This window comes from Odocoileus virginianus, chromosome 3 (assembly GCF_023699985.2).
Source record: "Odocoileus virginianus isolate 20LAN1187 ecotype Illinois chromosome 3, Ovbor_1.2, whole genome shotgun sequence".
In the NCBI taxonomy this organism is placed as follows: domain Eukaryota; kingdom Metazoa; phylum Chordata; class Mammalia; order Artiodactyla; family Cervidae; genus Odocoileus; species Odocoileus virginianus.
The window spans coordinates 15,486,728-15,504,498 of NC_069676.1; the positions used below are offsets into that span (position 1 = coordinate 15,486,728).

General features: G+C 46.7%; 1 protein-coding gene across 1 annotated transcript in view; it reads right to left on the reverse strand.

Annotated features, from left to right (window-relative positions):
- The window catches only part of VAV1 (vav guanine nucleotide exchange factor 1), a 61,303-nt gene that overhangs the window by 18,913 nt on the left and 24,619 nt on the right, over positions 1-17,771 (reverse strand). Inside the window, exons 2-20 of the mRNA XM_070464834.1 lie at positions 12,322-12,438; positions 11,762-11,820; positions 11,578-11,643; positions 11,312-11,420; positions 11,125-11,220; positions 9,507-9,575; positions 9,219-9,322; positions 8,244-8,343; positions 7,417-7,512; positions 7,123-7,191; positions 6,763-6,849; positions 6,578-6,663; positions 5,801-5,933; positions 4,866-4,975; positions 3,884-3,985; positions 3,537-3,634; positions 3,426-3,448; positions 3,041-3,086; positions 284-420 (exon numbers count right to left, since the gene is read on the reverse strand). Coding sequence (XP_070320935.1) covers positions 284-420; positions 3,041-3,086; positions 3,426-3,448; positions 3,537-3,634; positions 3,884-3,985; positions 4,866-4,975; positions 5,801-5,933; positions 6,578-6,663; positions 6,763-6,849; positions 7,123-7,191; positions 7,417-7,512; positions 8,244-8,343; positions 9,219-9,322; positions 9,507-9,575; positions 11,125-11,220; positions 11,312-11,420; positions 11,578-11,643; positions 11,762-11,820; positions 12,322-12,438 — 1,707 coding nt within the window. The remainder of the gene's footprint in view (positions 1-283; positions 421-3,040; positions 3,087-3,425; positions 3,449-3,536; positions 3,635-3,883; positions 3,986-4,865; positions 4,976-5,800; positions 5,934-6,577; positions 6,664-6,762; positions 6,850-7,122; positions 7,192-7,416; positions 7,513-8,243; positions 8,344-9,218; positions 9,323-9,506; positions 9,576-11,124; positions 11,221-11,311; positions 11,421-11,577; positions 11,644-11,761; positions 11,821-12,321; positions 12,439-17,771) is intronic.

A 17,771-nucleotide genomic window follows, 5' to 3' on the forward strand; every position in this document is an offset into this window, starting at 1 on the left:
CTGCTTGTGTGTATCCATCTTTCACCCAACAGCCACTCTGCTTGGCTATCTATCTCTCCATGACCTGGAATGACCCAGAGAGGGGCCAACTGGTATCAAGTTCCAGAAATACCACCAGCCCAGAAGGGCCAGGTCAGCCCCAGAAATCCCCATAGACATCACCCTGCCTGGAGCAAACTTCCACTGCCAGAGTGCAGGGGGAGCATGGTCCCACTCCCAAGGCCACCTACACCCTGACCCCACATTCAGTTCCTCCCCTCATTCCCGTAGCCCCAGCCCATACCTCCCACCAATTCTGTTCAGCCTCAGCCTTAGTGAGCTCCACGATGTCTCCTGGGTTGAGGCGTAGAAAAGGTCCAATGGCTCCAGGGGGTGGGGGCAGCCCGTAGTATTCCTGGAACACCTCCATCTTGGGCAGGCCTGGAGGGGAGGGGAGGGGAGGGGCTGATACAGTGAAAGTCCAGGACTTTCAAACCCAAGTCTCGCCACCCAGCAGGATGGCTAAGTTAAAAAGACAGACAATACCAAGTGGCGGCAAGGATGTGGAGCAACTGGAAGTCACCTGGATTCCTGGATTTTTTTTTTTTTAATTTGAAGAAGTTTTTAATAAGAAAGCATCTAAAATAATTTTTTTTTGCATAAATGGGAAGGGTGACCACAGCTCCACAGCTCATTCCTGCATGGCTAGTAGGAACCCACTTTGGAAAACTTCTGGGCACTATTCACTAAAGCTAATTCCACTCACGAATACATCACCAAGAGAAATGAAACACAGGTCCCCAGAGAGTCGTGGATGAAGAATGTTCACAGCAGCTCTATTCACAAGAGCCAAAAAATTGGCAACATACCCAATGTCTTTAACAAGATGGATAAACACAGCATGAAATAACCGTATCATGGAATACCATATAGCAATGAAAAAGAACGAGTGACTGCTTCAAGCAGATACACTAATATGCTGTGAGAGTCCATGCTATACAACTTCATTTGTATGAAGTTAAAGGGCAGGCAAAACTAATCTGTGCTGGTAGAGGTCAGAAAGTGGTTCCCTCTGGGAGACAGGACAGACTAGCAGTGAGTACGACCAGCACCATCCAATAAAACTTTCTGTGATGATGGAAGTGTTCTATACATTGATCTGAGTGGTGGTTACATGGGTAGAGATTCAGTGAGCCATATTCTTAAGATTTATTCATTTTACACACTTTATGGTATGTATTTTCTATCTCAAAAGAAATATACCTGTCTCATAGAAAATTATATATATATATATTTCAATAGGAAATTATAGAAAATTACATATTTCTGTCTCAATAGAAAATGATAATTATATATACCAATATAAAACAGATATGAGCAGGAGTATGTATATATATATTCAAACATATATGTGAACATATACATATTGTTTAAGTATCTATATGGTGGATATATACGCACATACACACATTCATATATATTTTCTCCTACTGAGGACATCTGGGTTGTTTCTGGTTTTTGACCAGTAAAGCTAAGATGTACATTTTTTTTATAAAGCTGATTTTATACATATATATTATTACATTATATACATGTATAGCATATATCATATATGTATTCCCACTGTTGACCATATTTGAGTTGTTTCTAATTTTTAACTATTACAAATAAAGCTGAAGTACCTATAGCTATAGACATAGAACTATAGCTATCTATAGATATAGATATAGATAGACAGATATGAAACTGAATCTTTATATTGCTTCTGAGCAAAGAGTTTGTTTTTCTTGGCCACACCAAGTTCTTTTTTTACTTTATGGCCACACCGTGCAGTATGCAGGATCTTTGCTCCCCGGCCAGGAATCAAACCCACACCTCCTTCATTGCAAGGCAAATTCTTAACCACTGGACCACCTGCGAGGTCCCCCCTAGTTCTTGAATAAAGTCGTGCCCTACTCACCCCCTGCTTCCTAGGCTTTGCACATGCTGTTCCCTCCGCCTGGACCACTCCTGCCACCTCATCCGTCTAGCTCCACCTCATCTTTCAAGGATCCACTTTCATGCCTCCTCCTCTGAGCAGCCTTCCCTGATGGCTCAGATTCATCAGGGATGAATCTGTGATGCTCCGGAAAACCCTCTACTCCTACCAACTCAACTGGAATAACTAAGCCAAACCCTGTCTCCCGCTATGCACCTGGGAGCTTTGGGAGGACAGGAAGTATCCCATTTTTAGTCACCAGTTTACCTCAGAGGATATATACAATAGATGTTGAATAGAAATTACTCATCGTGACTGTGATCCCACAGACACTGTTAACATATACATGAATTCAGCCTTTCCGCCGCCTCCACCAGACTAAAAAGAATTCTGGCTTGGTCAAACTGCATCTCCTGCTCCTTACCTTTCAGGTGGACTATGCTTTGCTGAAACCACCCTATTATGATAAGATTCTGTGACACAGAATCCAGGGGAGAGGGCATGAGGTGTGCCCAGCCAGCTAAGACTGCAGATGGAGTTTGTCAGCAAACAAAAAAAGGGAGGCTGGCCAGTGAATAATAAAGGTGAATGGGAGGGGGTGGAGGAATAAACTGGGAATTTGAGATGGACAGATGCACACTACTATATATAAAGAGATAAACAAGGACCTACTTAAATACAGGGAACTATATTCAATATCTTAAAATAACATACAATGGAAAAGAATCTGAAAGATATCTGTATAACTAAATCACTTTGCTGTATATCTGAATCACTGTAAATCAACTAAACTTCAATTTAAAAAAACACCTGTGTACATAAAAAAGTGAATGGGAGGAAAGAGCATGGTAACAAGGATTGCCATGTTCCAAGTACCCCCTTCACAGTGTTTAAGCAAAGCTAATAACAAATTGACTTCACCATTTAAAACTTCCTTTCAAGTTTCTGGGACTAGAACAGATGCCTTATAAGTAGGATGTTATGTGGTCATTAACATAATCATTGAGATCTCTCCCTGGGTCAGCATCACTGAGGCAAAGACTAGATTTCTTTCTGTCCTGCAGAGTGTGTCTGGTGACTCACCCAGTTCATTCCTCTTTTTGTCCTGAGCCCGCCGATGTGGCTTATCCTGGAGGGAGAGACCGAAAAAGCAAGCATGACTATCTGCACCCAGTCCAGGGGCTCCTCAGCCCTTACTTGCCTGCGTGTGTGCCTGCTCAGTCACTCAGTTGTGTCAGACTCTTTGCAACCCCAGGGACTGTAGCTCGCCAGGCTCCTCTGTCCATGGGATTTCTCAGGCAAAAATAGTGGAGTGGGTTGCCATTTCCTACTCCAGGGGATCTTCTAGACCCAGGGATTGACTGGGCATCCAACCAAGAGCCACACCCACTGATAGAGTCTCCCAGGTCCTTCCTTCCTGACTCCTACCCCAATTTTCCATGCACAGAAAGGAACTTGGGGGTCTTACCTTCTTCATAGTTCCTGAATAATCTATGGGAAGGTAAAGGATATATTGGTTAGAATGGCGTGGGGGGCGGTCTCACGCAGAAACCCCCCTCCCAGCTCAGTCCCCTAGTACCTTGTCCATGTCGACCACAAGGAGGGACCCTCCCAAGACACTCCTTATGTGCAGGGGCTCGGCACCGTTGACAGCGGTACCCCTGATAGAAAGTGCCTCTGAGATGCAAGGAGGAGATAAAGGAAGGAGTCAGTGATGCTGAACAAACACAGCCAATCATTTTGCCAACAACATAAAGGGCCCCTTTGGGTTTTCTTTAGAGCAGAAAAGAGACGGAGAAGCTGAAGATCAAAGGAGAGCCTCCACCCTTCCAGCTCAAGGGCATGATGACCAGGGAAGCCCCCCCCACTCCAAAGAGGAAGGGCCAACCCACCCCAGCATCCAGGTCCATCCTCCCAGACTCCCACCTCAGCAGCATCTGGCAAGCCTTGCAGGATGTTGTCTCCTCAAAGGAAAACATCTGGAAGTCATGACCATTGGCAGTGGCGTTCTCAGGGTAGATATTGGAGCTGGCGAGGGAAGAGAATTCCATGCAGTGGAACAGGATTCAGCCATTAAAGGGAATGAGGTATCAGGACACGCTGCAACCTGGATGGATCAAGACCTCTTTCCTTTTTTACGGCTAAATACTGTTCCATTGCATGGGTATGCCCTATTGTGTTTCTCCATCCACCCACTGACGGACATTTGGATTGTGACCACCATTTTGCTATTGTGAATAGTGCTGCGGGGAACATAGGTGGAGACAGAAAGTGGGTGAGTGGGTGCCAGGCGCTGGGAGTAGGGAAAACAGGAAGTGACCACTGCTTGAGTGCAGGGTCTCATCTTGGGGTTTGAAGATGTTTTGGAACTAGATAGAGGTGATGGTCGCACAGGGTGAATTTACTAAATACCACTGAATTGTGCACTTTTTTAAAAGTTTTTTTTTTTTTTTTTTTTACTGTGGACCATTTTAAAAGTCTTCATTGAATGTGTTACAATATTGCTTCTATTTTTTATGTTTTGGTTTTTTGGCCACAAGGCATGTAGGATCTTAGTTCCCTGACCAGGGATTGAACTCACACCCCCCTGCACTGGAAGGCGGAGTTTCAACCATTGAACAGCCAGGGAGGTCCCAGGACTGTGCACTTCAAAATGGCCAAGTTTTTGTTATGTGAATTTCATCTCAAGAAAGAGAAGGAGGAAGACAAGGAGGAAGGATTTCCAGGCTGGTGATGGAAAATTGTGACCACCTGGCATTCTGGGGATGCAGACTGTCTTGAAAGCCTGTCCCTCCCATTTCCCAGAGGAAGAAGCTGAGGTTCTGAGTGACCCCATGGCAGGGAGAGACTAAAGTCCAAAACCGCCTAACGTCCCCTGAGGATGGAAAGATGGAGGAGGGGGTCTCACATGGCCATCTCGAATTGCTCCATCCACTTCTTCTTTAGCTCCCGAGTCTTGAAGAATAGCTCATAGCCCTGGGCACCTTGGTCCTCGATCAGGAGGAACATGTGAGTCCACTGCAGAGAAGCAGGATTCAAAATGAAGGCACCCGCCCTGCGGAGGGTGGGACCACATACCCATTGACCCTACTGCTCTGGGGAGGAAGGGGTCAAGCCAACTCAGCCTGTCTGCCCCCAGGAGAGCCATGTAAAGGGCTTCCCAGGAGAAGCAAATACACATCCACAAATCTAGATTCATACACACGCATACTTATACCTATGGCTGATTCACGTTGACGTACGGCAGAAACCAATACAATATTATAAAGTAATTATCCTCCAATGAAAAACAAATTTAAATAAAATTTTAAAAAATTAAAAAACAAAATCACACTCAGGACTTCCATGGCTGTCCAGTGGTTAAGACTCCATACTTTCACTACAGGGGGCGTGAGTCTGATCCTTGATGGGGGAACTAAGATCCCACATGCCACGTGGCCAAAATAAATAAATTAAAATTTTTTAATTAATTTATTTAATTGGAGGCTAATTACTTTACAACATTGTAGTGATTTTTGCCATACACTGACATGAATCAGCCATGGGTGTACATGTGTCCCCCATCCTGAACCCCCCCACCCACTGCCCTCCCCATCCCATCCCTCAGGGCTGTCCCACTGCACCGGCTTTGAGAGCCCTGTTTCATGCATTGAACTTGGACTGGTGATCTATTTCACATATGGTAGCATACATGTTTCGATGCTAAATCTCACTCACACACACACACACACACACACACACACACACACACACACACTGGCATTCCAAGGGCAAAGCAGAGAGCTCAAGTGGCATTGAGGGTCCCCTGCATTGGGGACCCCAGTTACCACCTCCGAGCCTTACCTTCTTGTTGTCCCTCTCTCCGGAGGAGTCATCTCGAACCTGGAAACTGTGCAGGTTCACAAAGTCCTTGAGGTCGTAGGAGTCCCCTCGCCGCTTACAGATGAGCAGAGCTTTGTCAAGCAGGAAGGCATACCTGGAGGCAGTCAAGTGTCCCTGTCTGGCTCCTCCCTAGGCACCCAGCTCCCTAAGTTCAGCCAGCTCTCCACCTGATCCCCTCCCACTTTCCGGGCCCACTCTGCTGTCAATCTAGGCGTCTGGCTCTCTTCTCCTCAGTGGCCAACTTGGCCACACCTACCTGTCTATCTTGACCTCACCCATTTGATTCCTGCTGTTCCTGCCACCTATCCTTCTTGGCTCCACCCACACAACCATGCTGGCTTTGCCTCTCCTCTCAGTCTAGGCTCCACCCACTGGTCCATATGGCCACACCCACCTACTTCAGATGGTAAGGAATCTGCCTGCAATGCGGGAAACCCAGGTTCGATCCCTAGATTGGGAAGATCCCCTGGAGAAGGGAATGGCAACCCACTCCAGTATTCTTGCCTGGAGATTCCCATGAACAGAGGAGCCTGGCGGGCTACAGTCTATGGAATTGCAACAAGTCGGACACGCCTAGACGACTAACTTTTTTTTTTTAACCTGTCTATCTAGAAATAGCACCAAGCCCTTGCCCAGACTCCATCCTAGATCTGTGTTGGCTCCACCCACCCGCCTAACCAGTAGCCTGGCCCCGCCCCTGTCCAGGCTCCGCCCCAGATCCGTATTGGCTCCGCCCACCTGTCCATCTTGGAGCGCCTCTCCACTGAAGTTATTTTCAGCTCACCATCGATCTTGGGTCGGCCGTAATGGGCTAGAGACTGGTCCTACACAGCAGACAAGAGGTCTGGCAAGGGGCCCCCAGGAGAAGATGACACCCCCTCCCCAGGTGGCCACACCCCGGCCCTCCCCTCCCACCCCCTCACCAGGTTCTCGATGGACAGCTGGAAGTTGGTAATCTGCCGCAACGTCTCATTGTCCCGCTTGACCTCGTTTACGCACTGTGCCAGGTCCTGGGGGTGGGGCAGAGGTGAGCCTGGGTGCCCCCCGCCAGCCTTATCCCCCACCTGGCAGGGGATGGAGGGTCAACCTCCAGCAGGGGGCAGCGGGAGAATGTCACTGTCCGCAGGGGGGATGCTGGGAATAAGTCATTCGAGGTATAGGTGTGTCCCCTGCTGTGGAGGGAGGGGGGCGGCCCGTGGGTGAGGCCGTGCCTGGGTGGTACTCCCTGACTTAAACCCATGGGTATCTGTGTGGCACCGCCATCCCTGTGTGTGACCACTCACCCTCATGGCATCTAGGGCCAGCCGCAAGTTGTCCTTCTCCATTGCATCCTGTGTGTGTTTCACCAGCTCCTGTGTGACCCACAGAGATGCACATTGCCTGGGCCTGCCCCCTCCTCCTGGGGGGCCTTCCAAACAAGCCTGGCCCACCAGCTCCTTCTTCCTCCCCCTGCTGTCCCTAGAGGCTGGGGCACAGCCCCAGTGATACCCTCCCAGAGATGGAAGCCCAGCCCCCAGCAGTCCTTGCAGGGAGATCTATGTGCCCCTAGAAGCCCATGCCTTCCCCTCTTTGTGCACCTGGAGAAGGAGGTGATATTTCAGCACTCGCTGCATGGGCACCATCAGCAGGTCCCTTAAGGTGAATCTCCCGTTGTTCGCGCGCTGAGAACATTCCTAGGAGGTTGGAGAAAGGGGTGAGTGAGGAGAGGTGGAGGCAGGTGGGGACTGTTCTAGACCTGAAGCCTCTTCTCCCCGCTCCCCAAGGAAATAACGAAGAACGCCACGGGGTGAGGAGTGACCAGATGGAGGCTGCCTGGGGTAGAGGTCCAGGATTCCTCAGCTGAGGGGGGTTCCAGAAAGGGAGGTAGACAGGCCTGGAGGGTCCCCATGATGGAGACCAGAGAAATTGAATGGACAGCAGACACTGGCCATCCCTCATCATCCCTGCTCCATCGATGCTTGCACTAGACAAACGGATCCAGGTTGGGGTTCAGTCCAGGATCCGTGCTCCCTCCAGGATCAGGGCTTGGCTGGGATTGGGGCTCTGTGTGAAGTGGGAACTCAGCCCAGAACTGGGGTTTGGCCCAGACTTGGTGCACAGACAGGGTTGGGCCTCTGGCTGGGGTTCAGGTCAGTGTCAGGATCCCAGGCTGGTACCAGGGCTCCATCCAGAGTACAGGGTTCAGCTGGGGTCAGGGCTCAGCGCTCTGGTCCATCTCCTCCTGCTCAGTTTCTCCCACTTGGCTGATCAGTACCTCCCTCCCCAGACCTTCAGCGGGCAGACCCCTGGCTGGGCTGCACCAGGAAGGGATGCTCTCTCCAGCTCAGTCTCCCCCCTACTGCCCCCCAGAGAGTGGAAAGGAGTGAGAGAGCTTCCCCCCGCAAAGATGGAGCCCATCCCCTACTTCCAGCTTCATTTGTACATCCTCCCGGGCTGTGGCCACGCGGTCCAGGTGCTTGCTGGCCGACTCCACTTGGCTGCAGTAGCGGCCATAGATGAGGAACCTGCAGGAAGAGGGCAGGCGGCCGGGGAATGACACTGGCACAAAGGTGTCAATCCCGGCCCCGCCTCTTCCCAGCTGGATGCTGCTGAGCTTCACTCTCCCTGTCTATAAAATGGGCATAACAATAGCCCCTCCCACATATGGGTTATTGTAGTATTAAATGCGCACAAGAAGCTCTTAGTGGAGCACCTGGCATATCTGCTTAATGTTCATTTATTTAATAAGAATTTATTGAACACGTACTTTGTGCCAAGTTCCACATTAAGCTCTGTAGGATTCCCGGGTAGCCCAGCAGGTAAAGAATCTGCCTGCAGTGCAGGAGACCCTGTTTGATTCCTGGGTCAGAAATATCTGCTGGAGAAGGGATAGGCTACCCACTCCAGTATTCTTGGGCTTCCCTAGCAGCTCGGCTGGTAAAGAATCCGCCTGCAGTGCAGGAGACCTGGGTTTGATCCCTCGGTTGGAAAGATCCCCTGGAGAAGGGAATGGCTACGCACTCCAGTATTCTGGCCTGGAGAATTCCATGGACTGTATAGTCCATTGGGTAACAAAGAGTTGGACATGACTGAGAGACTTAAAAAAAAAAAAAAGGCATCAATTTATTCGATGCTCACCACAACCCCAAAGAGGTACATTCTTGGATCACACTGATTTTAGAGATGTAGAAGCACAGAGTGGTTAAGTGACTTTCCAGTGCCATAGAGCTCACGAGAGGAAGAGCTGGGAATTTAACCAGAGATGAGCAGTCCTGTGCCCACAAAGAAAGAAAGAAAAGCCTTCTCTGTTTGGTGGTCTATGAGGGCAATGTCTCCCGAATGCCCAGCCTGGACAGGGCAGGGTGACCTCCAGAGGTCTGGGCTGGCTGACTGGTCTCACCTCTCCTTGTATTTGATGAAGACTTGGTAGAGGGTGGGTGCACTGGGGTTGGCCAGGGCTTCCTTCATCTCCTTTAGGAAATGGGTGTGCACACGAAGCAGGTCCTACTTGGAGGGAAGGGGTCAGGGTTGGAGTGGGAGCCTAGAGCTGGGGATGCTGGGTGGGAGAAGGATCATCCACCTACCCTACGTGGTTCATCTCCCTACCCCCACACCCCAGGGACAGGTGAAGCCAGCAAACCATCCCCACTGGATGGAAGCCTGGGAAGGTGGGCATCAGTCAGCTCACCTCAATGTTGATGAAGATAATCTCGATGTCTTGGGGTTTAAGGAACCGCTGCAAGGGCTTCATAAAATGCTGTGGGAGAGTGGGGAGAGAAGGATGGAGAAGGGGAAGACTCCTTCTTCCAGGCCAGTCCCAGAGACACAGAGACGAGGAGACAGAGATGGAAAGGGACAAATAGAAACATAAGAGACTGGGAGAGAGAGAGAGATGTGCAGAGAGAAGGAGACAGAGGCAAGGAAACAGAAAATGAGAAAGAAATGGAGAAAGTCCACACAAAAACCTGTATAGGACTGTTTCACGCAGAATTTATCATCATAAATTCCCAAAGTGGAAACAACCCACATGTCCATCGACAGATGAATGAATAGCAACATGTGGTCCACCCAGAAAAAGGAGTGAAGCACTGACACTCACTACAGTGTGGATGAACCTTGAAAACATGATGTTCAGCAACAGAAGTCAGGCACAGAAGGCCACACAGTGACTGAGTTCATTTAGATGAAATGTCCAGAATAAATAAAGCCACAGAGACAGAAAGTAGGATAGTGGTTGCCAGGGAGGGGCTAGGGGGAAATTGGAGTTTAAGGGGTGATGGTTAAGGGGTGTGGGGTTTCTTTGAGGGATGATGAAAATGTTCTAAAATTGGGGATTTCCTGGTTGCCCATTGGTTAAGACTCTGTGCTGTCACTGCTGAGAGCCTGGATTCAATTCCTGGCCCAGGAACTAAAATCTCACAAGCTGCAAGGCCAAAACAACAGAAAAAGAAAGAAAATGTTCTAAAATTAAACAGTGGTACACAACTTTGTGGGGTTCCCAGGTGGCGCTAGTAGCAAAGAACCCACCTGACAATGCAGGAGACACAGGTTCAATCCCTGGGTCAGGAAGATCCCTTGGAGGAGGGCATGGCAACCCACTCCAGTATTCTTGGCTGGAGAATCCTATGGACAGAGGAGCCTGGCAGGCTGCGGTCCATGGAGTCACAAAGAGTCGGACATGAATGAGCACACATACAACACTGTAAATCAACTATACTCCAATAAAATTTTTAAAAATAAACAGTGGTGATGGCGGCAAACCCTTGTGAATATACCAGAAAATATTAAATTGTAGATGTTCAATGGCTGAATGGTATGGCATTTTGATTAAATCTCAATAAAAGGCTTAAAAGAGAGATGGCCAGGGACTTCCCTGGTGGTCCAGTGCTTAAGACTCCATGCTTCCACTGCAGGGGGCATGGGTTAGTTCCCTGATCCATGGGAACTGAGATCTCACATGCCACATAGTGCAGCAAAAAAGAAAAAAGAAAGAAAAAAAAAAAAAAAAACAAGAGCGAGAGATGGCCAAAGGAAAAAGAGGAAGTAGAAAGTGAGAGACAGCAATAGAGATAGATGGACAAATGAGGATACAGAAAAAGAGGGAGACAGAGATAAAGAGACACAGAAGGAGAGATATTCAAACAGAGGGAGAAGTAGGGAGCAACACCGAGGGGACCAGAGGCTATGAGAGACGAAGACATACGGAGCAGGGAGGACAGGAAACATCCCCAAGCCCGCGTGCGGTGGACGCTGCCTCTCCACTCTGCGCATGCGCCTGGCAAGGGCCAGGTCGGAGCATCACGAACCTGTTGGATGGAGCCCAGCGTATCCGTGTATTTCTCCTCCGTCTGCTGGATCTCCCGCAGACAGCAACACCGCTTGTCATACTCTGTCATCTTGGGCTGAGAGCGGGGAGGAGAGGCTGATGTTGGGGTGTCCGGGGACGCGCCCCACCCATGAGCCTGCCCAGCCCGGCCCTGCGCCCCCACACACCGGCATGGGTACCGGCTCCGAGCGCATGAGGTCCTCGTAGACCTCGTCGCCCTCCGCCTCCTCGTTCTCCACGCAGTCGTACAAGTCCTCATCCTCTTCCACCGTGTCGCTGCAGGACGCGGAGTCAGGCGGAGCCGGGGAAGCCCCCGGACCAGGGACCCTCCGACACCCCAGGGAGAGGCCAGGTCCCCTCAGACCCCCACCCCCCATGGCGGGGCCTTGTCTCCTCAGACCACCAGGGCAGAATCATGGTCTCAGACACTCACTCGATCTGATCGGACAGTCCACTGTAGATGTCTTCATCACCCACACTCTCCTCAGTGGGGAAGGGCCTGGGGGAGCCGAGATGGTGTGAGCACAGACCCAGGGGGGCCAGGTGGGCAGGGGGCTTCAAGGAGGAGGATTAGAGCCCAACGGGGTCCAGAGCTGTCGGCTCTCTTAGTTACTCACATGATCCCCTTGTTCTGGGCAATCGGGGTCCAGGACAGAGCGGACAGAGTGTAGATGACCTGTGACAAGGGCCAAGGCTGCTCAGCAAGCCCCTTGCCCACCCGCGTGCCAGAACACAGCCTCCAAGCACTTGACCTTAAGGTTGGACTTCATGTCCCTGGGAGCCCAATTCAGAATTTTCCCACCTTCCTATGTCCCCACGTCAGCATGTCCACATTCCCTTAACTGAGCACCCACCACTTGAACCCTTTGTTCTAGTCAATCGTCATAACCACTCAGACAGAATGGGATGATCTTATTTCCAAGTTACAAAGGACCTAGGGCTCAGAGAGGCACGGCCACATATCTGAGGTCACACAGCAAGTGATGGGACAGGGACTCAAGCTGGGTTCCACGTGTTCCAAACAAGGCTCTTTGCACCTGCTGTAAACTTGTTCTAGCCCAGCAGTCCTTCCCTGACAATGCTTGGTTTGTCCAGTGTAGACATTCATGGAAATGAATTGAAATCCAGTCTTTGGGCTCTAGGTGTCCAGCTCACAAGCAGCTCAGTCCCATCTTACCTTGCCAAAATCCTGCACATCGAAGAGGTCGAAGGCCTCGAAGAGTTCACTCCGCTTGAGGCCAAACTTCTCATAGCAGGTAGACAGGAAGGTGCGGATATTCTTAAGGCAGAGGAACTGCGGGAAGAGAAACGAGGTTGGAGGACACAAAATGGGACGGGGAGAAGTTGACTCCTGGCCGTTGGGCTTGAGGTCTGGCACAGAAGAGGAAAAAGAAGGCACAGCCCCCTCTCAAGAAAGATCAGGCTGTACCTGAAGCCACCTCTACCCCTGCATTTTTTTTACTGAGGTAAAACTCATAAGATACAAAGTTAAGCATTAACAGATAACAATCTGGTGTATATAAACAATGGAATGTTACTCAGTCATTGAAAAGGAATGAAATTTTGATTTATGCTGCATCACAGACAAACCCTGAAAACATTATGCTAAGTGAAATAAGCCAAACACAGAAAGATGAAAGTTGTATGATACCACCTATATAAGGTCCCTAGAGAAACAAAGGGAGAAGAACCAAATCAACAAAATTAGAAATGAAAATGGAGAGATCACAACAGACAACAATGAAATGCAAAGGATCATAAGAGACTACTGCCACCAGCTCTATGCCAATAAAATGAACAACTTGGAAGAAATGGACAAATTCTTAGAAAAATATAACTTTCCAAAACTGAATAAGGTCCCTAGAAAAGGCACATCCATAGAGACAGAAATAAGGGGGAGGGGGGGGGGTTGGTACCAGAGGCCGGGGGAGGGGATGGGAGTCTGTGTTTAATGGGCACAAAGTTTCTGTTCAGGATGATGAAAAAGTTTTGGATATAGTGGTGATGGTGACACAACATGATGAATGTATCAAATGCCACTGAATTGTATACTTACAAGTGGTTAAAATGGCAAGTATTATTGTTTTATTTTATATATATATAATTTGTATATTTTCATATAAAATTTATTTATATTTATAAAACATACTTATTTTATTTATAGACAATGATAAATATGTATAGTTTACCACAATAAAAAATTTAACCATTAACCACTTTATTCATTTTTTAATTAATTTTTATTGGGGTATAGTTGATTTACAATGTTGTGTTAGTTTCTGCTCTCCAACAAAGTTTTTCGGTTATACATATACATATACCCACTCTTTTTTAGATTCTTCTCCTATGTAGGTCATTACAGAGTCTTTTTTTAGAGCAATGTAAAAATATTTTTATTTTCAGAAATAGTAGGTGCAAGCATTTAAGGTTGTCTAGTACTATTGTACAAATGATCTTCAGCTTGTATACAAAATACCTGACACAGGGATACCCTATTTTTTTTATTGGAGGATAGTTGCTTTACAACGTTGTGGTCATCTCTGCCGTTACAGAGTCCCGAGCAGAGTCCCCCTTGCTACACTGTAGGTTCTCATTAGTTATCTATTTTATAGTCACCAAGTGGTGGTGGTTTAGTTGCCAAGTCATGTGAAACTCTCCGCAACGCCAGGGACTGTAGCCCTCCAGGCTCCTCTGTCCATGGGATTTCCCAGACAAGAATACTGGAGTGGGCTGCCACTTCCTTCTCCAGGGGGTCTTCCCGACCCAGGGGTCAAACCGGTGTCTCCTGCGTTGCACGTGGATTCTTTACCGCTGAACCACCAGGGAAACCCATTATAACCATTAACCATTTTAAAATGTCCACCTCAGTGGCATTTAATGCATTCGCGGTATTGTGCCATCATCACCCCCACCTAGTTCCAAGACAATCTGTCACCCAAAAGGAAATCCTGCACCCACGAAACATGCACTTTGCGTTCCTCTCTCCCCTCCCTTCTCCCTGGCAACTGCCAGTGTGCTTTCTGTCTCTATGCTTTTATTTATCTACGTCCATCAATTGATACTAGGTACACAGCATGAGGTGTAGCTAAGCAATAGAACACAACTCAGCTGCAAAAAGGGATGAAGGACTGGTGCATGCTACCAATAATCAAAAACATGTTCTGTGAAAGCTGCCAGACAGAAGGGCACATATTTTGTGGTTCCATTTATATGAATCATCCTTGGTAACATTTATATGAAATATCTCTGATATTCCACTTATATGAAATATCCCTGCTACTGTATAGCACAGGAAATTATATTTAATATTTTATAATAACCTATAATGGGCTTCCCTGGTGGCTCAGTGGTAAAGAATCCACCTGCAAGGCAGGAGACACAGGTTCAATCCCTGGGTTGGGAAGATCCCCCGGAGAAGGAAATGGCAACCCGCTCCAGCATTCTTGCCTGGGAAAATCCCATGGACAGAGGAGCCTGGGGGGCTACAATCCATGGAGTCACAAAAGAGTCGGACACGACTTAACAACTAAACTACAACAGCGACAACAACTCTGTGATTCTACAATATTTGTATTTGGGGATGCCTACTCTATGTAGTTGGGCACTCAGAACTGTCCCATTCTCTTGATAACCCTGTGGGGTTTTAACGCCCATTTTACCTAAAAGGAAGCAGGCTCAAAGAGGGAAGGAAAGTTGCCCAAGATTATTAACAGCAAGAGTGACTCTGTGGCTGGGAATTCCCTGGTGGTCTAGTGGTTAAGACTCTGTGCTTCCAGTGCAGGGGGCACAGGCTTGATCCCTGGTCAGGAAATTAAGATTCCACAAGTCGCAGAGGTGTGGCCAAAAAAAAAAAAAAATTCTATGCACAGAGAACTCTGCTCAATATTATGTAACAACCTAAATGGGACAAGAATTTTAAAAAGAACAGATACATGTATATGTATCACTGAATCACTGGACTATACACCTAAAACTAACATAACATTGTTAATCAACTATACTCCAATATAAAATAAGCATTTAAAAAAGGAAAAAGAGTAAGCATGTGGCATAGAAAACACATTCTGGTTATCAAAGGGGAAAAGGTGACAAATTAGGTGATGGGGATTTACAGATACACACTATTGAATATAAAATAGACAGGGACCTACTGTATAGCACAGGCAACTATACTCAACACTCTTGAAATAACTTACAATGGAAAAGAATCTGAAAAAGAATATATGGCAACCCACTCCAGTATTCTTGCCTAAAGAATCCCCATGGCAGAGGAGCCTGACAAGCTACGGTCCATGGGTTCGCAAAGAGTCAGACACGACTCAGCAGCTAAGCACAGCACATACACATATATAACTGTATCATATTTGCTATGTACTTGAAACTAACCACACCGTAAAATTCTTGCCTGGAGAATCCCCATGGACAGAGAAGCCTGGTGGGCTACAGTCCTTAGGGTCACAAAGAGTTGAATATGACTTAAGTGACTTGGCACGCACAAATCAACTATACTTCAATTTTTTTTAATCAAAATAAAAACAAGCAAACAAAAGTAAGTCCATGGAAGAGCTGAAATTTGATTCCAAGATGGTGTGAATCTGGAGTCGATTTTCTTGACTATAACTTCATTGCTTTGCATGCAGTGGAAGTCACCATGAGCACCTGCCACATGCTCCGTTCTCAGCACTTTCTATATATTGTTTTAAATTTATGTATCTTCAAATAAAAAAAAAATATATATATAAGGTAAGCAACAGGACTTTTTGATATACTTATTCATAGTGAAAGCATTACTACAGCCAAGCTAATTAACATTTCTTGTGGTCACCATGTTTTCATGTGTAATGAATGCACTTGAAATCTGCTCCCATAGCATAGTCATGGTGTTCAATACAGTATTACCAAGTACAGTCATACAGTACCCTAGAGCTCCAGACTGACTCCTCCTAAGTAACTTCAACTTAATACCCTTTAACCAATATCTGCCCATTAATTTTCCCATGCCTACCCCCAGGTCCTTGTACCCATGGTTCTACTCTGCTTCTGGAAGTTTTACTCTCTCTGTGTAGAGAGGTCAGCTCATCAAAATGAATTTAAAAATTAAACAGGAATGCTTCTACTGTGTGTGTCCCCATTAATTATAATGTTCACTGTCGGTTCCTAACAGAAATTATGTTTTTCTTTTTCTTTTTTTTTAAATTGAAGTATTAGTTGATTTACAATGTTGTCTTTGTTTCAGGTGTACAACAAAATGATCCAGACATAGATAGATAATTCTTTTTCAGATTATTTTCCATTATAAGTTTTTGCGAGGTCTTCCCTGGTGGTCCAGTGGTGAAGAATCTGCCTGCCTATATAGGCGACACAGGTTCAATCCCTGATCAGGGAAGATCACACATGCTGTGGCGTAACAAAGCCCCTGTACCAAAACTATTGTGCTCACATGCTGCAACTGCTGAAGCCCATGAGCCTAGAACCTGTGCTCTGTGGCAAGAGAAGCCACTGCAATGCAAAGCCCACATACAACTACAGAAGTCCCCATGGGATGCAACTAGAGAAAGCCAGCACAGCAGTGAAGACCCAGTGCAGCCAAAAAAAAAAAAAAAAATTAATAAAAAATAAGTTGTTATAAGATAATGACTATAGTTTCCTGTGCTATATAGCAGATCTTTGTTGGTCATCTATTTTATATATAGCAGGGTACATATATTAATCCCAAACTTCTAATTTATAGAAACGTTTTTATCCATTTAAATAAGTTTCTTTTTATTCCTTGCTTCTTGGAAAGTCTTTGTATTTGCTCATTTCATTGAATCAGGAATGGATGTTGACTTTGATTAAGTGATTTCAAAGACCTGTACAAGACAAGTAAGTGTATTTTGTTCTTGATTCTATTAGTATAGTGAGTTATATTAATCAAATCCCCGATACTGAATCCTTGGTTCTTTTGAAGTGACTCTCAACTTTTCTCTGCATTTGAAAAAGGTAAAAATGAGTCACACAACATCTATGGGCTCTAAAATGTCAGTGTAAGACCCTGATTATAATTTCAGTGTCATTAATTCCTGCTGCTGCTGCTGCTGCTAAGTTGCTTCAGTCGTGTCCGACTCTGTGCGACCCCATAGACGGCAGCCCACCAGGCTTCCCCGTCCCTGGGATTCTCCAGGCAAGAACACTGGAGTGGGTTGCCATTTCCTTCTCCAATGCATGAAAGTGAAAAGTGAAAGTTAAGTCGCTCAGTCATGTCCGACTCTCAGCAACCCCATGGACTGCAGCCTAACAGCCTCCTCTGTCCATGGGATTTTCCAGGCAAGAGAACTGGATTGGGGTGCCATTGCCTTCTGATTAATTCCTATGTATCTAAAAATTATAGATTTTTGGAGGCTATTCCGCCTCAATATTTGTGAATATTTTTGCTCTCACGCATGTGGCCACATTTAAGTCAGATCAGAAATGATTAACATAATGAAAAGGGGAATTTACTATAAATTTTTTAATATATGTAATCATATTTATATGAGAGATACCATGGAATCCTTGCAACAATCTTACAAAATAATTACAATTATTATACTCACTTTATAGATAAGAAAATTCAGGCAGGGACAGACACAGCTGGAGTACAAACTT